General features: G+C 43.4%; 1 protein-coding gene across 4 annotated transcripts in view; it reads right to left on the bottom strand.

The window, feature by feature from the left end:
* Nucleotides 1-1,574, bottom strand: part of rnf175 (ring finger protein 175) — a 51,969-nt gene extending 50,395 nt beyond the window's left edge. For 3 of the 4 annotated variants that reach the window (XM_043700182.2, XM_043700184.2, XM_043700185.2), the window contains exon 1: nucleotides 1,483-1,574. In XM_043700182.2, coding sequence (XP_043556117.1) covers nucleotides 1,483-1,533 — 51 coding nt within the window. In that variant the 5' untranslated portion in view covers nucleotides 1,534-1,574. The remainder of the gene's footprint in view (nucleotides 1-1,482) is intronic. The other variant, XM_087998553.1, reaches the window with a different exon arrangement.
* Between the last annotated feature and the right edge of the window lie 13,288 nt (nucleotides 1,575-14,862).

The raw sequence follows: 14,862 nt of genomic DNA, 5'->3' as shown, positions 1-14,862 counted from the left end.
TCAGTTATACATCTTATAAAACTATTAAGGTAACAATATGGAATTTTATGTTTTGGTTTTTAGTGCCAAGAGGAAAAGAAACCAAATTTGTTATGCATACCAATAGGAACAGAAATTTGTATTCCAATCAGCAATTTGTGCTATACAAGCACCTGAATGATAACTGTCTCCACAGAAACAAGGCAGGGAATTGGATTGGATTGGACACACAACAACATATCATTTAAGTACAAACTCTTGCTATTTTCAGGTTCAAATTATTACATCAGGGTTCCCCAAATTGTGGGTCACAACCCAAGATGCCCATTCTCTCAAGTAGCAGTAGTGACTGGAGAGAAGACTGCACAGTCCAGAGGCTCTGGCAAGGCCACCCTGGACCAACTGGACTAATGCTGCTAAAAGGCACAGGGTGGATGACAAGCCTTAAGTACCCTTTAACATCACTGCCCACTTTCAGAAGGTTCAGTACTTCAGCCTACAAGGGGCCTCCTTCACTTGAGGCCCTCTTCTCTCCCCTGCCTTCACTTTCCCCTTCCTCTCCCACCCTCTCTACATCTCCTCTGGTCACCAGTGTGCCCTCTCCCCTACCACCACTTCCTCATTGGTCCGAGCATTTAATACAGGGGTGGTCACTATGTTACACCTGTACATGACAATGACAAGGCCACATTTGGATTACTGTGCACATTTCTGGTCATCGTGCTAAAAGAAGGATTTAATTAAACAGGAAAGAATGCAAAAAAGATTTACAAGGATGTTACAGAGACTGAAAGATTTCAGGTTTTTTTTCCTTGGAGCATTAGAGGCTGATAGAGTGAACTTCCAGAGGTTTATGGATAAAGTGATTAGCCAAAGTCTTTTCCCCAAGGTAGGAGAGTCCACAATGAGAACACATAGGTTTAAGGTGAGAAGGGAACAATTCAAAAGGGACCTGAGGGACAACATTTTCACACAGATGATGTGCATATAGGATGAGCTACCAGAAGTGGGAGAATCAGAGAGTCATACAGCACAGAAACAGATTGCTGAGCCCAACCCATTCATGCCAAACAAGTTTCCCAGACTAAACCAGAACCACTTGCCTGTGCTTGGGCCCCTGTCCCTCTAAACATTTCCTATTCGTGCATCTATCGAAACGTCTTTTAAATGTCCTAACAGCACCTGCATCTACAACTTCGTCTGTCAGGTTAGAGGGAGACGGCCCAAACGTAAGCAAATCAGACTAGTACAGTTTGGGGAAACCTGGCCAGAATGGATCAGTTGGGCCGAAGGGTCTGTTTTGTGCTGTACGACGCACCTCCCAACCTCCCCCTCCCACCTCTGCCCCATCACCCTCCCCCTTCTCCCTATCCCGACATCACCTCCACCCCCTGACACCCCTTCTCCCCCCCCCCCCCCGAGACCTGGAGGCTGACCCTCGCAGTGTCGGGGATGGGGGAACAGCAGGAGCACGCCGCTCCCGGGGCTCAGGCCCACAGTTACCTGCTGCTCCTCAATGTCCAGCTCCACCACCTGAGCCGCCACAACCGCCATCTCGAGCCACTGACTGAGGGGCGGGGCAGAGACACAGCGCCTGCGCACACACCGCCCACCGGCCGGGAGCCGGGCACGTTGTACGCACGGCGGAGGGGAGGGGGCGGGGACGAATACGACGGGAGGGGGCGTGGCCGGATGGGCGAGTCGTTCGCGACAGGAGGGGGCGGGGCCGGAGAAGGGGCGGAGAGAACTGGAAAGGAGGGGCGTGGCCGGATGGGCGGGGGCTGAGAACTGGACGGGTGGGGCGGGGCCGGGTGGGCGGGGCGAAGACGACGGGAGGGGCGGGGCCGGGGGTGTGGCGATTTGGAAGGTGGAAAGGTTGGAGAGGGAGTGTGTGGGGAAGGATGTGACAGTGTTTGAGTTGGTGGATTGTTCTGCCAAATTGTCTGTACTGTGTAAACTAGGTTAGATTATTCATGGTAATTGCCGGATTTTGGGGATAGGGTGGTCCTGGATGGGATGTTACTGGGAGGGTCAATGCTGACTCGATGTCCTGAATGGCCTGCATCACCACTGTAGGGATTCTGTGATTCTATTCCTTTGGGAACCAGGAATTATACCCATGTTTGACAAATTGTAAACCAAAACACTTTATTGATGATACTCACACTTCCACAGTCAGTTCCAGACTGGACCAGCTTTAAAGGGGCCGACCCCCAACTACATACAGAACACAACTGCCCCTTTATTTTAAAGTTCCCATTAATACACATTTCCCTCCACATTGTGGGTCAACCCACAGCAGCAGTTCAAGAAGATAGCTCACGACCACCTGTTATGGGTCAACTAGTACGAGCAATAAATGCTGGCCAGTGAGTGACACCCACATCCCACCAATAAAAAATATTATCAAGATTATCAAGTCCAAAAATGCGCAGGTTAGGTTGGTTAGCTATGCTAAATTGCCCCATTGTGTTCAGGGATGCGCAGGCGAGGTGGATTAGCCATGGGAAATGCAAGGTTACAGGGATACGGTAAAGGAATGTGATACTCTTTGGAGGGCTAGTATAAACTCTATGGGCCAAATGGCCTGCTTTGACACTGTAGGGATCGTATGATTCTGGGGGCTGATGAATGGCTTTTGCCCAAAACGTCATTTTTTTTGGTCCTCAGATGCTGCCTGACCTGCTGTGCATTTCCAGCACCACTCTAATCTTGACTCTAATCTCCAGCATCTGCAGTACCCACCTCCGCCTATCCTATGATCTGTACACGTTATAGCCAAACAATGGACGAACAGTCACTTCCCCTTTTCACAAGATGTTCTGTCCATAGACTACATTGACATGATTAGCCTGTTGGGTGATAACAGTTCCGAGAACACCATCTCCTCGTCTCGGGAGCCTATATACTGTAGTATCTTGAGCTTCCGTAAGCTCCTTTCTTCCACAGATATGTCCCTCTCTAAATAAAAGCAAATTACTGCAGATGCTGGAATCTGAAACCAAATGAGAAAATGCTGGAAAATATCAGCAGGTCTGGCAGCATCTGTAAGGAGAAAAAAGAGCTGACGTTTCGAGTCTAACTAACCCTTTGTCAGTTAGACTCGAAACGTCAGCTTTTTTTTCTCTTTACAAATGCTGCCAGATCTGCTGAGATTTTCCAGCATTTTCTCTTTTGGTTATGTCCCTCTCTGATTGGCTGTATTTGCCCTGTGATGTTGCTGTTGTATCTTCCCTGGATATGATCAATTCTGGATTGGAGACACATGACACTGTCAAACCCCTGATTCCATCTGGACCAGTCCTGTATTGTGAGGGACATGCCCCTGAGGTACAGTGACCAGCTGGTTCGCAGGTCTCCTCCAGACCAGTTCATCCTTAGTCTGTACCATTTGAGCCACCACTGCTACTACGATCCATTTTTCCACAGACATATAAATTCAGGCTAACATGATCTCTCCTCTTTGGAATACTCTCAGCCTTGAGATTCATGTCCTTGTGACCATTTATCCTTCTTGATTTTTTCATGGAGTTCATAGAATCACCATAGTGTGGAAGCAGGCCCTTCAGCCGAACTAGTCCACCTCGACCCAGACCCATTTCCCTACCCTATTATGCTTCATTTACCCCTGACTGATGCACCTAACCTACACAGCCCTGAACACTATGGGCAATTTGACATGGCCAATTCACCTAACCTGGGTTGTGGGAGGAAACCAGAGCACTCGGAAGATTAACACACAGACATGGGGAGAATGTGCAAACTGCACCCAGACAGTTGCCCGGGGTTGGAATCGAGTCCGGGTGTCTGATGTTGTGAGGCAGCAGTGCTGACCACTGAGACACTGTGCCGCCCTGCTCTAGTATCTCTCTGGTCTGATCCAGACACAGTAAGTCAAATATGGTTCTCAGCTGGCAGTTGAACATTAAGAGTAGGGGACTCCAAAACGAGAAGGCAGAGGTTTAAGGTGAGAACTTAAGGGGCAAATTTTTCACAGAGAGGGTGGTGCATATATGAAATAAACTGCCAGAGAAAGTGGTAGAAGCAGGTACAATTACAACAATTAAAAGGGATCTGGATAGATCTATGAATAGGAAGGATTTAGAAGGATATGGGCAAACCACTGACAAATGGGACTAGATTATATAGGATATTTGGTCGGCATGGACGAGTTAGACTAAAGTATCTTTTTCCGTACTGTACAAGTTGATGACTCTATGACTCTATTAAGGATGTTACTGAGCACTTTGTCATCCCTTGAGGTGTGTTTCTGTACATGCTGAGGAACGTGTTGATTCGCCGTCCCTGGTGAGGGCTTTAGGACCTACTCCAAGGTTTGAACAAATTTCTCCGCCTGGCCATTTATCACAGGGTAGTACAGAGTGAATCTCACATGTCTGACTGCGTGATTTTCCAGGTAATGCTTGAACACTTGCATCACAAACTGGGCCATAGTCACTCATAACTTGTTTAGTGTTCCCGAGCCTGGCAATTATTTCACCAATCGGTTTTTCATTGCTTCCGATGATACTGCCTTCATGACCAACATCTTGAGGCACTTGGAGTGGGAATCCATGTTCACTAGTAACACTGTCCCTCTATTGGTCCCGCAAAATCAACATGAATCTGGGCAGCATTTGCATGATCCCACTTTCTCCTTAATCTGGGAGTCCACATTCAACCACCAAAATAGCTTCTTGATATTTCCTTTATTTGCACCACATTCCTTACATTAAACGCCTGTCTGATACAAACAATTCCCACCTCTTGGATGATAAGAGCATACATCTGGGCAGTTTGTATGAATGGTCCTCCCTCTCACCACCCAGATCATTCCATATTACGTTCGATCCATGATTTGCTGACACCAGCACCTTTTCATCCTGGGAATAGTACATAATTTTCACTTTCCATTTGGGAAATCTTTATTCTCCAGCAGTGGCAGCATTGATACAGCATCTGCATGCTGTGCTTCTCCACCCATCAGTGTTTGATCTCGTATGAGTAGGCTGACAGAACCCAATGCCCATTTTGCAGGTGTGCATCTGCCATTGACGGTATTCTCGTGTATGGGAGGTTAGGGGTCTGTGGTCTCTCAGTAGCACATAGTGCCTGTGTAAAGGAAATTGGTGAATTTCTTAACGCCGAATGCAATGCTCAATCCATCCTTTTCCATTTGGACATGCTTCTCCTTTGGCTTTGTTAATGACCCTCGATACAGACGTAATGGGCCTTTCCTTTCTATTCAGCAAGTTGTGTGACAGTACAGGCCAATCCCATAAGGTGAGTTGTCACACACAAACTGCAGTGGCAGCTTCCAGTTGAAATGTGTTAATGCTTCCAACCTTTACAGAGCTTGCTTCACCTCCCAGTAAACTTCCTCACATTCTTGGGTCAATTTCTGAGGCTTGATGTTCCCAGAAAACAATGCAGGGATTTCAGCATGGTTGCTAGATCAGTCACAAATTTGCCAAAATAATTTACAAATCCCAAGAACGATCTCAGTTGAGACACAATCTCGGGTCGAGGGGCCTTCATGACAGCCTCCATCTTCCTGGATGTCTTGTGTAATCCTTCTCCATTAATTAGATGGCCCAGATACTCAACGGCATTCTTTAAAAACTCAGATTCCTCTCTTTTTCCTTGCAGGCGTAGGTGCTGTGATTTATTTTAGAGTTCCTTCTAAATTTTTGAATGCTCCTGTTCAGAGGATCCAGTAATCAAAATATCATCCAGATAAACTGGAAGGGCTAATCACCTCATTGGGATTGTAGTATAGCCATCCACCTCACCACCTTCCCCCCCCCACCCCCCACAAACAGTCATGATTCGGAGATGCCAGTGTTGGACTGGGGTGTACAAAGTTAAAAATCACACAACACCAGGTTGTAGTCCAACAGGTTTAATTAGAAGCACTAGCTTTCATCAGGTGGTTGTGGAGCAGTGCTCCGAAAGCTAGTGCTTCCAATTAAATCTGTTGGACTATAACCTGGTGTTGTGTGATTTTTAACTTTGTACCCCCAAACAGTCAGTTTTGTGAGGCAATTTTGTAAGGAGATCTCAGTTATCTGTAAGATTAATAGGGTCGTTATCATAAGGGATTTTAACTTTGCAGCCATAGACAGTAACTGCCATAGTGCTAAGGACATGGATGGAGAGGAACTTATTAAGCGTGTACAAGGAAATTTTCTGATTCAGTATGTGGATTTACCTACTCAAGGAGGAATAAAACTTGACCTTGCTCTTGGGAAATAAGGCAGGGCAAATGTCAGTGGGAGAGCACATTGGAGCCAGTGATCACAATTCTATTAGTTTCAAAGTAGTGATGGATAAGAATAGACCGCATCTAAAAGTTAATGTTCTAAATTTGTGGAGGGCCAATTTTGACAGTATTGGGCAAGAACTTTCAAAAGTTGATTGGGGGCAAATATTCACGGGTAAAGGGACAGCTGAAAAATGGGAAGCCTTCAAAAATGAGATAACAGGAGTCCAGAAGCAGTATGTTCCTGTTAGAGTGAAAGGCTAGGCAGGTAGGTACAGGGAATGCTGGGATAACTTGAGAAATTGAGGTTTTGGTCGAGGAAAAGAAGGAAGTATATGTCATATATAGACAGCAGGGATCAAACGAATCCCTAGAAGAGTCTTAAGGCAGTGAGAGTATATTTGATTAGAATCCCTACAGTGTGGAAACAGGCCCTTCAGCCCAACAAATCCACCGACCCTCCAAAGAGTAACCCTCCCAGACCCATTTCCCTCTGACTAGTGCACTTAACACTACGGGCAATTTAGCATGGCCAAGTCACCTAACCTGCACATCTTTGGATTGTGAGAGGAAACTGGAGCACCCGGCGGAAACCCCGCACAGACAGGGGAAGGATGTGCAAACTCCACACAGACAGTCGCCCGAGGGTGGAATTGAACCTGGGTCCCTGGCGCTGTGAGGTAGCAGTGCTAACCACTGAGCCACTGTGCTGCCCTGATTTAAGAGGGAAGTCAGGAGGGCAAAACGAGGACATGAGATAGCTTTGACAAATAGAGTTAAGGAGAATTAAAATGGATTCTACAAATATATTAAGAACAAAAGGATAACTATGGAGAGAATATGACCCTTTTAAGATCAGCAAGGTAGCCTTTGTGTGGAACTGCAAGAGTTGGGGAGATACTAAATGAGTATTTTACATCAGTCTTTACTGCGGATAAGGATCCACTCTGCCCAGTTTTCTTGACTTGACGCACCCAGCCATTGTCATTCCACTGGTTTGCTTTGCTGGTGGACAGCTCCAGCAATTTCAAAAGCTGCTTTGAAATCTATTCTCTCCTTGTTAGTGACTTCCATTGATTGGCTCCATGTTGGAGGTGCCAAGCCAATGTTATGAAGTTGAAAGCATATACTGTACCTTTAAGAAAGAGTGAATGCTGTTCTGCACTGAGAGCTGACAAGAGCAGTCTCAGAGTGTACTAAAAAATTGAAAATATGTAACATTTGGCTGTGAAATAGACACCTGGGTTGGTTGCTGTTTTGACAACAATTGGAATTTAACCAATCAGTTTAAATTATGACCCAGGATACTAAAACCCAATCGAGTTTGAATTTATTGTTTTGCCGACACCGAACCAATGAGACGAGACGATGTTGGGCATTTTAAAAATCACACAGAGTAACTGCTATTGAGAGCTAAGAATTTAGGAACACTCTCTATCAAAAGTACTTTTACATATGAAATATTTTCATAGTAAAAAGAAAGAAGTCGACCCAGGGAGATCTTCAGCTGAAAGAAGAAGGGCATCGAAGATGACAGTCTCTGTATGGTTTTTGAACTTAAGTTGATGTAATTCTAATAAGTGTTTTATTGGAACAGTATATTGTTATAGAGTTGGGGGTAGGTAATAAGCAGTTAAGAGAAAGGGGGCTTACAGTTGTGAATAATTGCTGTTTAATGTTCACTTTAGAGTTAAAGAATAAACTGACATTATTTTATTTAAATAATGGAATTTGGGAGTTCTCTGTCACTCAGCAGCACCGGGCAGCACAGTGGCTCAGTGATTAGCACTGATGTCAGGGACCCGGGTTCAATTCCCGCCTTGGGCAACCGTCTGTGAAGTATGCACATTCTCCCCGCATCTGCCTGGGTTTCCTCCAGGTGCTCTGGTTTCCTCCCACAATCCAAAGATGTGCAGGTTAGGTGAATTGGCCATGCTAAATTGCCCGTAGTGTTCAGGGATGTGTAGGTTAGGTGCATTAGTTGGGGTTAATTTAGAGTAATTGGTTTGGCTAATGGGTCTGGGTGGGTTACTCTTCGGAGGGTCTGTGTGGACTTGTTGGGCTGAAGGGCCTGTTTCCACACTTTGGGATTCTATGGTTCATATTTTAACAGATTACAATGCGAGATGAGCTATTCTGGGTGGTTGGTTTAATTAACAGAGGGGTCAACTGCTGTGTCATAACACCAAACAGTCCTGCAAGTCATCTCGGAGGAACTCTCTGAATTTGCAATGTTCTGCTAACCTTTTTAGGGTGACCATGAATTGAGTGATGGACACTCCTTTGTGCTGTACCAATTTGTAAAAATGGAAACATTCTGTGGTCATCAGTGGCTTTGGTGCGGAATAATCTCCTAACGCTTCACATACCTCTTGGAATGTTTTCTCTATGGGTTTCTCTGGTTGCACCTAACTCCTCAGAATCATGAAGGTCTTGCTCCCAATGGTACTTAAAAACAAAACTAATACCATGATGTCCTCAGCCATTTTGCTCGCCTTTAAGAAGGAATATTAAAGTGTTCCATGTATAAAGTCCAATTTTTTGACTCTTCCTCAAACAGTTTCATCATTCCAAACTGGCCTGCCATTTTGTTTTCCCGGTGGTGGACCTTTTTCCTACTGTTTGAATCTAGTAGCTGTTTGCAGCCTGAGTCCCTTGGTGAACCCTCTCAGGTTTAGCTGTGCCCTCACTGACAGTGTTAGCAAATGGATCCTCCCTGGTGTCACCCGCAGCCTGAATCGCCGCTCAACTGCTCCCCACAACGACCTCAATAGTGCCGGATGCATGCCCTTCAGCCTGCAGCCCCAGTCCCCTCACAACCACCATTCTCAGCCTTCTCCCCACTGAGCACCTTCTTTCCTGGTGTTGATCTCGGCCCAAGTCCCCTCACAGCTGTTTCCCTCAATGTTACCTCCTTAATCCCATACTGTTTCCAAAGTTTGGGCAACATATCCTCCAAAGAATGGTTTTTTTACACAGTTTTCGAGCTGGATCCCACTATTGACGCCAGTTATTAAGTTGGTACAGCTATGATGGGACCATTAATGTGCCAATTAATCAGTTGATCAATACTCCAGTTGATCAAGAGGTCCACACAATCATTGTAAAAGTAGATAGTAAGTGATAGAAACATAATGTAGGGAGTATACACATCATTGTTATACTTTATTTACAGCATAAATCACTTACATAATAATGCAATGTTTCCTTAAATAAAACTTATTGGCAGTAAACCTCACATCCTCAACTGACTATTTGGACTTCAGGATATTTCTGGAGAAGTTGACTCGAAATTGAATCAGTTATTGATATTACGTGTGGCTGTTCAATTGAACAAAAAGTATATTTACATTGAGGTAAATAAATACATTTAAAAACTGTAATAACAGGACAGAATAATACAGTAAACTTAGCAGTATTTGTGCCAGTTTACAGAGAGTGCTGGTTCATAAGGTGTCACATAAATCAAAATGTGCTGCACTTCCTTTGGAACCTGAAATTATATCGAGTTAAGAATGAGTAGTGCTGTGGGTAAAGTGGTTCATGAGGCACGTGCTGTAGATAAGCAGAGCAAACACATTTAAGAGGTTCATAAATAGCAGAATTAAGGCCAAAAGCAGGAACCTTTTGCTGAACCTTTATAAACCACTGGTTTAGCCAGAACTGGATTGTTTGTGTTTGGTTTTTGCCTTGTTTGAGTTGGATGTGACAGTCTTTGAGCGGCTGCAGAGGAGATTTACCAGTATGGTTCCAGAAGTTATTATTGTTAGTCTGGAGAAGCGATAAGGATTTTGTCCTTTGAAGCAAAGAGATTGAGAGGCAATTTGATAGATTTATACAAGCCAGGATTTGGATGTACAAAAGTTTAAACGTCCATTATCTGACGCTACAGAGATCATTGCTTAAAAGTTTGGATGAAATCTGGAATTAGGCTCCTGAATCTAACTAAAGCAAACTGTAATGATATTGTCTGGCCCTGAGAAATTGGGGAACGTTACAGCATATGTTGGGTAGAGACAGGAGAGTTCAAGTGAATCCTTAGAAGAGTATAAAGGCAGTAGGAATTTACTTAAGAGGGAAATCAAGAGGGCAAAAACGGGACATGAGATAGCTTTGGCAAATAGAATTAAGAAGAATCCAAAGGGTTTTTACAAATACATTATGGACAAAAGGGTAACTAGGGACAGATTAGGGCCCCTCAAAGATCAGCAAGGCAGTCTTTGTGTGGAGCCACAGGAAATGGGAGAGATACTAAACAAATATTTTGCATCATTCTTTACTGTGCAGAAGGTCATGGAAGATATAGAATGTGGGGAAATAGATGGTGACAACTTGAAAAATGTCCATATTACAGAGGAGGAGATGCCGGATATCTTAAAATGCATAAAAGTAGATAAATCCCCAGGACCCTAGAGTTCTGTGGGAAGCTAGGGAAATAATTGCTGGGCCCCTTGCTGAGATACTTGTATCATCGATAGTCACAGATGAGGTGCCAGAATACTGGAGATTATCTAATGTGGTGTCATTATTTAAGAAAGGTGATAAGGAAAAGTCAGGGAACTATAGACCAGTGAGCCTGACATCAGTGGTGGGCAAGTTGTTGGAGGGAATCCTGAGGGACTGTATTTACATGTATTTGGGAAGGCAATGACTAATCAGGGATAGTCAGTATGGCTTTATGAGTGGGAAATCATGTCTCACAAACTTGATTGAGTTTATTGTAGAAGTAACAAAGAGGAATGTTGAGGGCAGAGCAATGGACATGATCTAAATGGACTTCAGTAAGGCGTTCGACAAGGTTCCCAATGGGAGACTGGTTAGTAAGGTTAAAGTTCATGGAATACAAGGAGAACTAGCCATTTGGATACAGAACTGGCTCAAGGGTAGAAGTCAGAGGGTGATGGTGGAGGATTGTTTTTCAGACTGGTGGCCTGTGACCAGTGGAGTGCCACAAGGATCGGTGCTGAGTCCATTACTTTTCATCATTTAGATAAATTATTTGGATGTGAACATAGGAGGTATAGTTAGTAAGTTTGCAGTTGATACCAAAATTAGAGGTATAGTGGGCAACGAAGAAGGTTATCTGAGATTACAACAGGATCTTAATCAGATGGGCCAATGGCAGATGGCGTTTAATTCACATAAATACATTTTGGAAAAGCAAATCAGAGCAGGATTTATACACTTAATGGTAAGGTCCTAAGGAGTGTTGCTGAACAAAGAGACCTTGGAGTGAAGGTTCATAGTTCCTTGAAAATACAGTCGCAAGTAGATAGGATAATGAAGGTGGTGTTTGGTTTTCTTTCCTTTATTGGTCAGACCATTGAGTATAGGAGTTGGGAGGTCATGTTGCGGCTGTACAGGACATTCTGGTTCTGGTCTCCTTCCTAATGGAAAGATGTTATGAAATTTGAAAGGGTTTGGAAAAGATTTACAAGGATGTTGCCAGGGTTGGAGGATTTGAGCTATAGGGAGAGGTTGAATAGCCTGGGGCTGTTTTCCCAGGAGCTTCGGAGGCTGAGGGGTGACCTTATAGAGGTTTCTAAAATCATGAGGGGCATGGATAGGGTAAATAAACAATGTCTTTTCCCTGGGGTGGAGTGTTCAAACTAGTGGGCATAGCTTTAGGGTGAGAGGGGAAAAATATAAAAGAGACCTAAGGGGCATCTTTTTCACACAGAGTGTGGTGCATGTGTGGAATGAGCTGCCAGAGGAAGTGGTGGAAGCTGGTACAATTGCAATATTTAAAAGGCATCTGGATGGGTATATGATTAAGAAGGATTTGGAAGGTTCTGGGCCAAGTGCTGGCAAATGGGACTAGATTAGGTTCGGATATCTGGTCAGCATGGACAAGTTGGATCGAAGGGTCTGCTTCCGTGCTGTACACCTCTATGATTCCAGAAGTTAAAGGGGTGACCGTGGATAGACAATGGCAAACATTTAAAGAGTGCCTGGAGGTGGTCTGATCATGGCTAATAAAGGAAATTAGATTCAAGGAAGAGGCTTTCAGAATGACCAAAAAGAGCAGCACGATTGGGAGCATTTTGGATTTCAGGAAAGGATTAATTACAGGGGGAAAATAAGAGAGTAAGCTTGTAGGTAAACTGATTGTAAAAGTTTTTGTAAATATGTGAGGAGAAAAAAAATTAATGAAAACAAATATAGCAGAATCTGGGGTCATTCCTGTGGGGAACAAAGAGAGCACAGACCAAGTAAACACACATTCAGGTTCTGTCTTCACCAAGGGCGGCAGAAATAATGTGTCAAATATGTTGGAAATTCAGGTAAATAAAAAGGTAAGTGTTTCTTTAAATATAACAAGACACATCTTCTGCAATCATAAAGATTTGCATGCAGAAATGTGACACTACATAACCACAGTGCACGGTTCCATTATACGCTGTTCTTTCTTCATGCAGGGTGGGTCAAGAGTCATATCTGACAACAGTTTCTACTTTGAATCTTCACAGGTATAATTATCATCTGCTTGCTACACTTCCATGAACCTCTCTTCCTTGGGTCATGACAGCCTGGAGAAATTAGGACTGTTTTTCTTGGAGAACAGAAGACTGAGTGGAGAATTGATAGAATATTTCAAAATCCTGTGGATGTCTGGGTGGAGGAGATAAAAGAAGCTGCTGCTGCTTGCTAAAGGATTGAGAAATAGAGGTCATGGCTTTAAAGTGCTTCCTGAAAGAAGCAGATAGAGATTAGAAAAACTTTTGCACACAACAAGTTGCCCTGGATTGGAATGTACTACCCGGAAGTGTGGTCGAGGCAGGTACAATTGATGTATTCAAGAAGGCATTTGGTGATTCTTTAAATAGAAACAATGTGTGGGGATGTGGGGAAAAAGTAGCTGTTTGTGTCAGAATACTCAGGGAGTTGATGTTGATACAATGGGCCAAATGGCCTCCTTCAGCACTATAGCAGTTCTATGATTTCGGAAATTAATTTGTCAATTTGCACGTAGCAAATTCCAAAAATCTGCGCGATAATGACCAGATAATTTTGTTTTGTGTTGTCATTTGAAGGATAAATAATGGCCAGGAAACTGGAAAGTACCCCCAGCTTTGTAATTGTGCAAGGTGTTCATGTCCATCAGAGAGGGCAGATGCAGCTTTATTTAAGTCTCGTCTGAAAAACATGCACCACCAACATTGCAGGATTCCCTCACTGGTGTGCCAGTTTTAATTTTTGTGTTCATATCTTGAAGTATACTCTGACAACCTCCTGACTTTAAGGTGAGCGTGTTCTCAACTGAACCATAACTGACATTGGGCAAAAAGTTGGGGATGACTGAGAAAATTGGAGAAGTCAAGTCTGGCAAATAGCCCATAAATGCAGTGGGTGCATATTAGTAGGAATACAGAACAGACTCTTTTTTTTAAGGAAAACAATCTTGGCCTCTCTAGTTGCTCCATATAACCAAACTCTTTCACCCTAGTAATGCTCTTGTAAACTTCCTCGAAAGCTTCTCTCAGGCCTTAACATATTTCTTTAATTGTGGTACTCAGAATTGGCCACAGCATCAGAGGTGAAACCTAAGCAGTGTTTATAAATGTTTAACATAACTTCTTACACCTCTTTTAATAAAGCAGAGGATGTAATCATTTTTAAACAGTCTTCTCAACTTCAAAGGCTGATTTAGTACACCCATAGATCTCTCTATTCCTGCACCTCTTTTGAAATGATACTACTTAGCTTTATTTGTATGTCCTCATCCTTTCTGCTTTCCCCTGGAATACATAGCCTCTAAAAGCCTTCAATTGTCAACCCTCATCCTTACGAGTTGCAGAACGTCTTCTCCTGAGGACCCAGTTCCACCTTTTCTCCCTCTCCAGCCTCCCCCCTCCGGCTTTCTCTTCTGGCAAGAAATGGAGAATGTGTGGTCCAGGCCACAAATGTCAACAAGGTACAAGCATTATCAAGAATATGGTATCCATACATGATCACAGTGGATGGTGTACTAGGGTCAGTCCCATTATGAGACCACATGCGCAAAATACATCCGATACACCTCACAAAAAATCATTCGGCTAAAAGCAGACAGAGATGATACTGTGATTTAAAATCAGGAAATGTCAGAGGGGCTTGCATTGCTTTACCTTCCACGAGAAAAGGTGAGGACACCATGCCACAAGTACAAAGAAAATGAAAAGCAATGCAAGTGGAGAAATTTATTAGATTTAATATAATTTAATAAATTAAGAAATGGTAATAGTAAAAATAATTAACCTAAAAACAAACACATTTCCAAGATATTATGGTTTCCATCCAGTACATAAAAAGAAGCAGGTAAGTAAATGGTAAAATCTTCATAAAACAACTCTCTTGTTTCAGGAATTATACCTTAGGAAACAATGTCTTCCATTGTTGTAGCAAGATGGGAGAGATAAACAAATAAATTATCGGTCTATTAGCCTAATATGGAAAAGTCATGACGATGTTGTTAGGAGCACAGTGATTGGGCATTGAATAAAGATAAATCGATCAGGAACAGCTAGTTTGGGTTTGGAAAGAGTAAGTTCTGTAAAGTGGTCCTCATTGATATTTTGAGGAGCCAACTATTGTGGCAGACATGACTGTGACTATGGATGTTATTTATATGAACTTCCATA

Source organism: Chiloscyllium plagiosum, unplaced genomic scaffold (assembly GCF_037043375.1).
Source record: "Chiloscyllium plagiosum isolate Xiang-an unplaced genomic scaffold, Cpla_swu_hap1 HiC_scaffold_1, whole genome shotgun sequence".
Classification (NCBI taxonomy): domain Eukaryota; kingdom Metazoa; phylum Chordata; class Chondrichthyes; order Orectolobiformes; family Hemiscylliidae; genus Chiloscyllium; species Chiloscyllium plagiosum.
The sequence above is the reverse complement of the archived record's forward strand: the minus strand, read 5'-3'. Positions and strand labels throughout refer to the sequence as shown.